At 35.8% G+C, this 12,889-nt stretch overlaps 1 protein-coding gene across 2 annotated transcripts in view; it reads left to right on the forward strand.

The window, feature by feature from the left end:
• The first annotated feature begins 4,044 nt into the window (after positions 1-4,044).
• AGBE (1,4-alpha-glucan-branching enzyme) overlaps positions 4,045-12,889 on the forward strand; it is a 380,299-nt gene continuing 371,454 nt past the window's right edge. The window contains exons 1-2 of one of the 2 annotated variants that reach the window (XM_090411694.1): positions 4,045-4,307; positions 12,299-12,468. In XM_090411694.1, coding sequence (XP_090267820.1) covers positions 4,207-4,307; positions 12,299-12,468 — 271 coding nt within the window. In that variant the 5' untranslated portion in view covers positions 4,045-4,206. The remainder of the gene's footprint in view (positions 4,308-12,298; positions 12,469-12,889) is intronic. The other variant, XM_090411693.1, reaches the window with a different exon arrangement.

Raw genomic sequence — 12,889 nt, forward strand, 5'->3', positions numbered from 1 at the left:
ACATTGCAAAAGTGACTAAAAGAGCTCACCAAATCACTTGGCTTCTGAATAATTCTTTAACATGCAGAGACAAACAAGTTATTGTTCCTCTGTATCGAGCTTTGATAAGACTCCATCTGGACTTCTGTGCCCAGTTATGGGCACCAGGGTTTCTTCGTGATGGGGAGGAAGTGGAGAGGGTCCAGAGATGAGTGACCAAGATGATAGCAGGTCTGTGGAACGAACCTTATGAGAATAGGTTGAAGATTTGTGGGTTGCAGAAATTGGACGATAGGCGAAGGTGGGGGTGATATGATTGAGACATTCAAATTACTGAAGGGTTTTTATAAGAATGATCCAGAAGATATTTTTGAAAATATGTCTGGTGGTGGGAGGACTAAGCACCATGCATGGAAGCTGGGAAAGAGCGTGGTTGACAAGGGTGTTAGAGCTAGGTTTTTTACTTGGAGAGTGGTGAATGAGTGGAATAAGCTTCCAGAGTCTGTTGTGGGTACTACGACCATGAATGAGTTCAAGGCAAGGTATGATAGATACTGTGTGAATGTTGAATAGTTGTTCTAGACATGATGTTAGGGCCTCCCTAGATGAGTCTGTCGACTCCTTTGAGTTTCCCGGAACAATAATAATAATAATAATAATAATAATAATAATAATAATAATAATAATAATAATAATAATAAAAATTTAAATAGACAAGTTCAAGCTCTGCAAAAACATCGAAATCAAGATTGGGAAACCAAACTGACTAATCTAAATCCAGAGGGCAACTCCATCTGGAAATCCTTGAGAATCCTCCGTGCTAAATGCCAACCCATAGCCCCAATACAGACTTAGAAAGGAATTGCTCACACAGATAAAGAAAAACCCAAAGCTCTAATTGACAGCTTGGAAACTCAATGTTGCTATCTTCTGGTTGAACAGTCAGTGCAAATAAAAATCTTATGAAAATCTGAACATCAATCTTATCTACAAGATTCAACGCCGAGTTAAGCAGGTCTTAAGACAAAAAAGGATAACTCAGAACCTATCACATCCACTTCTCCAGCAGAAGTTACAAATATGATGACCTATCTGAACAACAACCAAGCTTCAGGTCCAGATGGAATCACAAACAGAATAATCAAACTCTTCCCCAGAAAAGACATTGCGCATCTAGTCAACATAATCAATGCCAACCTCAGATTCAAGCATTTTCCCATAACTTGGAAGACGGCGGATCTCTTTGATTGGCTGATCACGCCAGTCCAAAAGATTAGAAAGAACTCTCAATTCCCTGAAGGCTACAGACCAATCAGTCTTCTATCCAGCCTTGGAAAGGTTACGAATAATGTCGTCCTTACAAGGCTTCAATCAGCAACTGATAAATTAGGTATTATTCCAAATGAGCAGTTTAGATTCAGAAATAACCATAGCACTGTACAACAAATACACCGACTGGTCGAATATATTACAAAAGGTTTCAACTGGAATCTCCACACAGCTGCAGTCTTTATAGATGCAGTGAAGGCTTTTGATTAGGTATGGCATCAAGGTCTTCTCTGCAAACTCATCAAATTCAATATACCAATTAATCTAATCTAATAAAAATAAATGACATATACCTAAAAGACAGATATATGCAGGTGAAAATAAATGAAATGTATCAACCAGATGCAAGAGCCTAGCACGTGTGCCACAGGGCTGACTTCTGCACCCCCTGCTATTTTCTATCTACATGGCTAATGTCCCTCAAAACCTAAGTTCAACAATCACTGCATTATATGCAGATGATACTGCTTTATTAGCAAGATCTCTCAGCCCCAAACTCGCAATCAGAAGACTTCAAAGCAGCATTCATACACTGTAGAAGTGGCTGATAGACTGGAGGATCCGAGCACTGGAGGTCCTCTTCTGGAGAACCCCAGAAGAGTTCAGCCATACTGTTCTCCAAAAAGAAGGTCCAGACCAAGGAGGACACACACGTACTAGGAGTCAAGATTTCATGGCATACTGAAGTCAAATATCTCGGCGTGATGCTTGACAAGAAAATGAAATTCACCAGTCATATAAAACACATAAGCTCGAAGACATCCAAAGTAATCGCGCAACTCTATCCCATGATTAACAGAAGAAGCAAACTGGATACTCGGAACAAACTACTCATATACAGGATGGTAATACGTCCAGTCATCACTTATGCATCTCCTGCATGCAGCCATATTTCAGATACAAACATTCAAAAACTGCAGAGGATACAGAATATATGCCTGAGAATGATTCTGGACGCCCCACGGTTCATTAGAAACTCTCAGATTCACAGAGAAGTCAACATTCCCTACATCACACCCTTCCTTTATAATCTAGCAGAAAAGTTCTTCGCCAAGACAAGCAATCATCCAAACCCACTGATCAAGTAAGCTTCAGACTACAATGAAGCAGAATGCTACAAATACAAAAGACCCAATCCTATGCTCAGCTGAACGCAGCTAATTCCACTGCCCTTCCGGGGAGAGCTTAAAGCTCAATATCTCTCCATTCAAAGAACTTCCCTCTCAGACAAAGCGGAATATGAAAAGCATATATGCTTCACCCATCAAACCAGTAACGTTCTGTGTTCTGTTCTATCGTCCTATATTTCTTATACTTCCTGTGAAGAATCTTATGGTTTCATAAATGTCGAAAGTAATTACATAAGCGCAATAATATATGTTCGGATAATTTATGTTTAATAAACAATTATTAAACTTTTAATAATAATAATATAGGTGTCCATTTTTTATGTGAATTTTGCAAAACTGATTCACTTTTATGTGCAAAAAATGCACTGATAAATTTCTTCGAATTTACGGAAGAATAGTAATGATTTTATTACTTTTTTTTTTTTTTTTTTTACAGAAAAGAGATCTGAATTCTACTCAATTATAAAAATATTATGATTACTATAATTATTTTTAGTCTTGTTTCATTCTTTGTCAGTACGGTCAAGTGTAAGTAATGAGCTTAATACTTTGACAGGGCTTTCTTGGTCGTTTATTGTGAACTAAATTCGTACAAATTGTGTGGCATTTTAACAATCGAAGGCTTTGTAGGGCATCTGCATATATTAATAATAATCCGTATTTGAAAATGAAACTTTCACTACTAAAACATGTCATTCTGGTGATGTCTTTGATCCTATTAACATGCAGCTTTTAACCATGTAATGGAATATGATTTTCGTGTTCTGCGGCTTATCTCTCTGGAAATTGTGAAGCTTTCTTTTGTGCACAAGGAAAGATTGACCAAATGAACTGTTCAGTGCTGATTACTGTACCTGACATTAATAATCTTTTAAGGATCGATTCTAACCTTATGCCCTATGAAAGAGCCATAAGAAGGAGGTAAGTCGCTTTCAAATTCTATGACGAGTTCAATTAATAGGAGGCAGTGGCGCACCCAGAAGGAGGGGGGGGGCAACGGGCCCGGACACCCCCCAAAGAAAAGGAAAAAAACACTAGAAAATTTTCCAAAAATCTTTTCCTAATTAAAAATCATTTTTTTATTTATGTTGTGTCGTGTCTTCTATTTCTATACTATTTAAGAATTAGTGATCACTTTCAGATGCTCAGTCATAGGTCTTATGCGATGCGTAGTGTGTATTCGCAAATCGTCTACTCAACTCCCCCCCCTCCACCCCAAGGTTAAATCCTGAGTGCACCACTGACAGGAGGAACTTTCCTCGTCATCCTATATTTCTGATACATCCCATGAAAAGGCTTGTATGCCTCAAGTAATTACTTAAGCACAGTAATATGTATTCGGATAAGTTATAAGTTTAATAAACTTTCATCACAAAGTTCATGAACTTCAAAAATTATAAATGTTTAATTATTATAAGATTTATAATTCCACAGCTAATTATATTGTTTTGAGATATTTATTTCAAGGTTGTGGCATGAATTTTTATATTCATTATTTACAATTGATTTATAAGTGACGATAGATTCTACTTTATACCCATTCATTTCCCCTACGTTATGGTCTGCTTGACGATAATATTATTTCAGTTATACACTGTTCATTAAGATGCAACTTTTATCAGACTAAACAGCGGTTGGTGGTTTCAATTGGCATCACACGCTTTACTTCACATTTGAAGACTTCGATGGTGTAGTCGCACGGAGTGCACTTTCGCTACATAAGAATATTCTGATATCTGGATCAAACACTGTTTGTTGCGCTGCAAATATGGGGCCAGCGGATCCGATGAAGGTTATTGTACCAGACATTGACAATCTTTTAAAGAGTGATCCGTATCTTAAATTTCATGAAAAAGAGATAAGAAGGAGGTAGGTGGTCTTAAATATTAAAATTTAACGGCAGTGGTAGCATCCCGATTTACCAAATATACAGTATATTTGTTTACTGCGTGATTTGCAAATTATAATGCTAACCTAGTACTTGCGGATATCCTTAACGTGCAAGCAAAATTTGGATACTGATTGAATTTGCTTAATTACTTAGAACTGTTTTCTTCCGTGAAATAAGAAAATTTAAGTAAATATAGTATGCTCTTTAAGCAAGAACCGATTCACTATAATAGCAGTCACGATTTGGTGTTATGCTGTGGAGAGGATATTTTCCCGTACTATTGAAATGCGTTGACCTTGACCTTGACCTACTCTTGACATTTAAATATTCACGTGGACGCGTAAGGGTAGTACACATATCAGTGTACTGTATTTTGCGAAAACTTCAAGTGAGAACGGATGATAACTACCGTTATTAAATTTTATTTTCTAATTCTACACATTTGAGGTGAATACATTTCTGAAGATTTCATGCACTTTATGATACTTTTATAAGTATTAATCTGCACTCAAGATGCTAAGAATTATTTAAACATGACCAACTCCTAACGTGTAATATTGATGTGAAGATAAAATATTGGGATTTTTGGAATTTGAACTACTTTTCTTCAATAATCTAAATTACTATGGGGTGGGGGGAGAAAAACCTGAAATAGGGCCAGCCAAGGAGTAGATATGATCGGTTTAAGAAACCTCCAGTGGAGAAATTTTAAATCCCATAAACGTTATTTGCTCATATGCATAAGATAAATAAGGAATATGTATATATATGTGTGTGTAGGCGTAAAAGTAAAGAATAATTTTTATAACATACAGTTCTGAAATATATTGATTCTTATATAGATTTTCTTTATTTATTGTAAATTGGAACTATGTATGTTCTTTGGTAACATCTAAGTTCAATTTTATGTATGAGTAGCATTGCATAGGGTAATAATGAACAGCAAATTTAAAATTTAGGCGTTACATTGTCAAATTGGTTAAGTCATATTATCAGATAACTGCAATAATAATAATAATAATATTATTATTATTATTATTAACATTATACAAATGTTAAGCCAAAAGATTCATTTCAGGAGACCTACACTAACAGTTATTCACACAATACCTATCTTAGCTCTCCTTAAACTTGTTAATTGTCAGGGCATTAACAAATACCTCTGGCAATCTATTCTACTCCAGGCAAAAAATATAGTCTTCATACACTCTTATACAACTCCTAGGGACCTTTAGTTTTTTCTCTGTTTGTCTTTTTGAAACATTTTTTTGTGTGTTAATCTTATAGAACCCCTTTTAGTAATTCATAAGTTTCTCTTATGTCTCCTTTCCATCTATGCAACTCATGTTCAGCCTATCATGATAGCATTCCACAAACCTGTCACCAGCTTGGTCGTTTGTCTCTGATCTTCAAGAAACCCAGGTGACCAAATTTGTGTATAGTAGTAATGCGTATAGTAATAATGATAACCTCTCCTTGTTAGCATGTTTTACAACATCCAAGTAATCCTTTGAGTTATTTTATCAATTTTTGCAATATGCCCTCTGAACTTCAGATTTCTCTCCACTATTACTTCCCTCATCAATTTCCTGTAATTCAGTACCATCAATGTGTTACACAGTATGCAATCTTTTTATTCCAAATTGAATAATAACCTTATATTTTACATTATTAAATTAACAACCATTATCCTTTGTCCACAATAACAATTTATTTAAATCACCCTGCAGAATATCTACATCACCTTTATCAATTACTGCCCTTCCCAGATTTGCATTGTCAACAAATTTTTCTTCCTGGAAACTCGGGTTTTTCATCATGTAAACTCAAGAAAATCGACCGTAGTATCCACATTATTTCAGACAGTGATATATCTTGTTAGGGTTAAGTACCAATAGATGACAGCACTTGTTTTCCAGCCCCTTCATCGGTGGCTGCTATAATTAGTGATAGACATGGGCCAGCTATCTCTGATTGACTACTGATGGAGATTGAACTGCCCACTCAATCTCTTTATATATCTCTTTATACCCTATCTAGCTTTCTCCAAAAGCTAGATAGGGTATAAAGGCCTCGCTTACTCCCTATAAGGGAATAAAAGGTGTTAGTTGATTTTTTTTTTTTTTAAACAAATCACTGAATATTCCCACATAAATTATTTCCTATTCCATTAATATATAAATTAAACAATGGTGGTCCTAATACAGAATCTCAAGGCACTTCACTAGTCATCTTTATTCAACAAGAGTCCACTCCACCACAGGTGGAGTGGACTCTTTTTGCAGGTGTCTGTCTATCAGCCTTCCCCCCCCCCATCTATTACCACCAGTGTCATATTCATCCTCCCATTTGTTCCAAACTTATGTTATAGTTTTTCATGTGGCATTCTGTCAGTGCAGGAGTATTCTGTGCAGGAGTATCATGGCATAGTCATTTCCATTATCCAATTCTGCTGTCACTCTGTTATAAAATGGAACTAAATTACTAAGTTGCACACCATAGAATATCATATTCCTGTCTATCCTTTTCTGAATTATACTTTAACTGACTTTTCCAATACCTTTTAACTACCACCAGTGAGATTGGTATGTAATTTGCTAGATAGTTTAATCTATATCTGCCATTTTATTGGGCATTTTAAAGTGGCAGTGCATCAGAAGCACTGCCACTTTACTTACATGCTTTCTTAACTGGGCCAGCATGTGATCCAATCATACTGCTGTATTCATATTGATATTTTTCAATATGCTAAGCATTTCTGGTTTGTTTTACCTCAATTTTTACCAGTTTTTGTCACATTAGCAACTTCAAAATCTCCACTTGGATGATGCGCCCTTGCAAGATGATCTGTTAGTAACTGTCAACTGTTTCTTCCACTTCTTTTACTTTCCTACCATTATCACCGATTAAAGTTATCCTTCCATAATCATTCATCCTCTTACTTGCTACACATCAAAAAAAAAAAAAAAGAAACACCTCTTTAGCATTTCGTTTGGTGTGCTTAGCGAATTTTCTCTCATAATCTGATTTAGCCCTCCTTATTATACTCCCAACTCTTCTTGCCTGTACTTTGTGTTGCCCATGGGTATGCTGATTACTTTTTATTTATATTCTTCCACATTTCTTCTTTTCAAAGCTCCTGATTTATATTGCTTCTTATCCATTTAACTCCCACATGGTTCATCTTCCTGACCTAGGGTATGCAGTCTAATTCCGCTTCCCTTAAACAGTCAATGTCTCTGACAATTTTCCATGTAGTATTGTCATTCTTCCCTTGTATCTTCTTATGATATGGTATTGCTCCAAGCTTTCTCCCAAGTTTATCATAATTATTGGCTTTGCAATTCCACATGAACCCTTTTCTTGATTGAGAATTCCATATTATTATTATTATGGCTATCTCCATGGAGTCAGTAGACTCATCGCAGGAGACCCAAACTATCAAAACAATATCTATCATATCTCTTCTTGAATTCATTTACAGATGAAGAGCTCACAACTGAGTCAGGCAATGCATTCCACTCATTCACCACCCTCCAGGCGAAAAACCTCGTTCTCACACCCTTGTTGACCACACTTTTCCTTAATTTCCAGGGATGACTTCTTGTTCATCCATCACTATCACACAGCTGAAATATTTCCCCTGCATCAATCTTATAAAAACCTTTTTAGTAATTTAAATGTTTCTATCATATCCCCTCTTCTCTGCCTGTCAACCAACCTCTGCAATCCACAAGCTGTCAATCTATCAACTTAGGAGCATTTTTTACATCACTCATCAACTTAGTCACTTTCCTCTGAGCCCTCTCCACAACCTCCTCATCTCTAAGGAATCCAGGTGAGCAGACTTGAGCACAGTAATCCAAATGTGGAAGTATCAACACCTTATAAAGGGGAATAATAACCTCTTTATCTCTGGATGTTAGTGTGTTCTTCAATAACCAAGTAATCCTATGTGCAATCTTGGACACCTTAGCAATGTGTCCACTGAACTTCATCTTCCTATCCACAAATACCCTCAAGTTCCTAGCCTCATCAATCTCTTGGAATACTGTTCCATCAATGTAGTACACAGCTGGTAATCTTTTAATCCCAAAATGCATAACTTTACACTTTTCCACATTGAACTGACATCCATTACCTTTTGCCCATTTTGCCAGCTTCTTTAAATCATCATGCAAACTCTCAACATCAGCTTCATTTTTTATTGTGCTACCCAACTTTGGATCATCAGCAAACAACTGAATATCTCCCTTTAAGCCATTTCCTATATCATTTATGTACAAATTAAACAATAATGGCCCAAGTACAGAGCCCTGAGGCACATCATTGGTCACTGCATGAGCCATTCTCTTATTTTGAAGAAGAAACTGAAGAGCCATCCCACGAGACCAGAAATTAATTGCAAAAACTTGGTATCCATTCCATACATTGGCAATACATCAAGAAAAACAGCAAAAATATTAAAAGCAGTCAACATCAGAACAACTTTCAAACCAGTCAACACCTTACAAAGCTTTCTACACTCCCCTAAAAACAGTCCCTTTTTATAAACATCTGGAAGAAAAAAGTGGACTTGTAGTGCACATCCTCAAAGAACATTGCCCAGTAAATTGGCAAGCATCCTCCATGCCCTACTTAGAAGAGAATTACTTTAACAGGTTGTTCAAGGAGTCCTCTGAGGTCATTCGCCCAAAAGGCACACTAAATAGAAATCAAAGAATCGATCCTTCACTACATCTGGAAATCATTGATCAATATGTGTAAAGACTCTTATTTCTGTTATGCCAGCAATAACAGACAGGGTTTACACAACAATGTGGCCTAATGATATCCAAGATTAAAGCTATCATTCTATTCTTTTCATATTATAGATATTAACTGTGGTTGGAAAACATTTTTTTTTTTTTTCCAAGCAACTTCCTGATGATGCTGTTAGTGATTATAGACAGTGGAACATACAAAGGAAATACATCTAGCATAAATAAAACAATATGAGTTAAAACCTGGTACTTATTCAAGCAAATCTACTCATCGTTAATTGCAAACAAAAAATAATAAACAGACATCCAAGGATAAATGAATAATTTTTTTAAAAATGTGAATCTCACAAAAGGTCGTAAACCTGTTATATGTTTAGCACCATTCATAGCCTAAGGCAGTGTTTCTCAAAACTTCAGATATCTGCATACCCTTTCTTAAATATTCATTATTACCAAGTACCCCTCATCAAATAATAAATAAAGTATATTTCATTGTAAATGTTTTCCTAGACATTTACAATGAAATCTTCTTCCTAGTTGGTTCTCTAGAGATGTCAGACGACACACCCTTATCAATTTCATTTGATCCAGATGCAGTATCAACATTTTCTTGTTGCTTACAGCTACTCGTATTTGCTATATTGCTCTATTTTGTGTGTTTTATAAATCCAATCTTTAACCAATGATCCATACGTCAGAATTTGAAAGCTAAAAAAATTACTGTATTGACTTGAATATAACTTGCACCTTTTTCCCAAAATTAAAGCTAAAAAATCGTGGTGCGAGATATATGTGGGAATTTTTGGAAACTAAAGTTTTCAGAAAAAAAAAACTGCAAATGGTGTGACTTACCAAGAAGCTTCTACTCGCTATCGCTATTCTAAGCATCGAGAATAGTTTCCTTGTGTGCATCGTCAAAGTCATCTAGCCAAATAGCTTCATCTTCTTTCCCATTATTTCAAGCAAAAATTACCAGTAATTTACAAGACAAGATATGTAGAGCAGCTATGAAGAAGTGCATATGATTGGTGCAGTATTAACAAAAGATCGCACGAACCAAATTTCAACAGTTGAGTTGAAATGCTAATTCTCTTCAACTGAATTCCATAATATCTGAAACATATTCACTATATTATTATTATTATTATTATTATTACTATTACGGGTATCTCCATGGAGTCAGTAGACTCATCGCGGGAGACCCAAACTAGCAAAACAATATCTGTCATATCTCTTCTTGAATTCATTTACAGATGAAGAGCTCACAACAAAGTCCGGCAATGAATTCCACTCATTCACCACCCTCCAGGCAAAAAACCTTGTTCTGACACCTTTGTTAACCACACTCTTCTTTAATTTCCAGAGATGACCTCTTGTTCTTCCAACATTATCACACAGCTGAAACATTTCCCCTGCATCAATCCTATAAAAACCTTTTAGTAATTTGAATGTTTCTATCATATCCCCTCTTCTTCGCCTATCAACCAATCTCTGCAATCCACAAGCTCTCAATCTATCAATGTAGGGAGCATTTTTTATATCACTCACCAACTTGGTCACTCTTCTCTGAACCCTCTCCACAGCCTCCTCATCTCCAAGGAATCCAGGTGACCAGACCTGAGCACAGTAATCCAAATGTGGAAGTATCAATGCTTTATAAAGGGGAATAATAACCTCTTTATCTCTGGATGTCAGTGTGTTCCTCAACAACCAAGTAATCCTATGTGCAATCTTGGACACCTTAGCAATGTGTCCTCTGAACTTCATCTCCTTATCTACCAATACCCCTAAGTCCCTAGCCTCATCAATCTCTTGGAGTACCTTTCCATCTATGTAGTACACAGCTGGTAATCTTTTAATCTATATATTTCTTAGTTTTAACACGTTCACGATGGGGTGGTATTGAGCAAAACTATATGTTGCACTGGAAAAATACGATTTTGCTTGAATCTATACAGCAGTTTCTGTTGGAGGGGGGATGTGATTCATTAGTTAGTGCTTTTTATCCCAGTTGTCTCTAATTGTACTATTTGTAGAAATAGACTGATTCCATGCGTTAATGATGCATAGCCAAAAATTGCCAAGTACTCCCTGAAGACCTTTTTCGTACCCCCGGGGATACGCAAAACGTCTTTGAGAAACACTGGCATAAGGGATAGACAATCTGAACCAAACGGTATTTTTTCAAACTAACTGGGGCCTCCAGTAAGCAGCGTGGTGGGTTCACACTAGTCAACAAAGAATAATCTGTCTTGTAATGACTTTTGCAAAAATTTTTGCCAGAGTGGGATTCTAATATACAACTTGTTAGATCGATGGTGCAGATACTGTCCTTTCAACCAGCAAAGAATCATCATTATGCATAAAAAGAAAAAAAAAAGTAACATCATTATCTTTTAATGTCAAGATATAAACAGTGACATCGCATGAAGGAAAGGAAAATAAACTGATCACATGCATTGATTATTTATTACTTTTTGCTAACAGATGTGCAAAGGAGAATTGTTTTATTAGTAATAGTATGATAACCCATTATACTAGTAATAATAATATTATTATTATTACTAGTATAATGGGTTATACTAGTAGTAATATTACTAGTATGATAACCAATCACCATACTCTTTTTTTTTTTTTTTTTTTTTTTTTTTTTTTTTTTTTTAGTACATGGAGTCATATGACCTACTTTTTGAGGCATCTCACCTAACATGTGAAATCGGTAATTTTGGATAATAGGTTATTTGAAGTTTTACCTGTATCTGTGTATCCAACCCAACATAACATCTGAAAGGTCAGAAAAACTAATTCTGATTCACTTACATGGGCTGTTACCTATTATATGAACATTGAACTCTGACTTAATATCTAGTAGTGTAAAAACTGATTATTCCAGAGTTGGTTATTTGAAGTTATACTAAATATTCAAATTTCCTTTCCACATTTTACCATCTGATTATTCCGAACAAATGATCTCCTGTTGAATTGAGGTGATTGGATGTCTTCTAGCTTAATTCCTTCTGTGATGAAGACTGTGACTTTGCAGAAGCTGTCATAATAATTTTGTGCTTAAATGTAATATGTTTTTGAATTTTATTATGCGTTAATCTTTGCAGTGTTTAAAGACTGTGTATTTAATTTGTTTCAATTCCATAGCTAATTTATATTGATTAGATTCTCAGTTGTCATCTTTGCCAATACTTCATTAGGTATGGTTGTTTTAAAAGTTGGCTTGATACTTTTGAAAGATTGGATGGTGGAATAGCAAAATTTAGCCGCAGCTACAAACAGTTTGGCATTCACGTGAAAGAAAATAATAGGATTGTTTGTCGGGAATGGGCACCTGGAGCTGAAGCATTGTTTCTTAGAGGAGATTTCAGTAAGTATATATAAATCTCATCTTTTTACCTTTCTCTCTCTCTCTCTCTTCATGTATGTACAGAAAGTTTTCCTGCTTGGCTACAGTGTGTGTGTGTGTGTGTGTGTGTGTACACACATATATATATTTGACAAGAAATGATATTCTTGTTTTAATTCTATCTTAAGTTTAAGCATAAGACTAAAGTTGGGAAGTTACTATTATTATTATTATTACTACGAGCGACTCCAGGGAGTCCTTAGACTCATCGAGGGAGGCCCTAAACATCATGTTCACACAACTATACGACATTCTCACACTCACAGTCATAGCACCCGCAACAGATTCTGGCAGCTTATTCCACTCATTTATCACTCTAAAGAACCCAGCTCTAACACCCTTGCTAACCACACTCTTGCCCAGCTTCCATAGGTGTCCCCTA

Source organism: Typopeltis vanoorti, chromosome 21 (genome assembly GCF_054136105.1).
Source record: "Typopeltis vanoorti isolate ZY-2024b chromosome 21, IOZ_Tvanoo_1.0, whole genome shotgun sequence".
Lineage (NCBI taxonomy): Eukaryota > Metazoa > Arthropoda > Arachnida > Uropygi > Thelyphonidae > Typopeltis > Typopeltis vanoorti.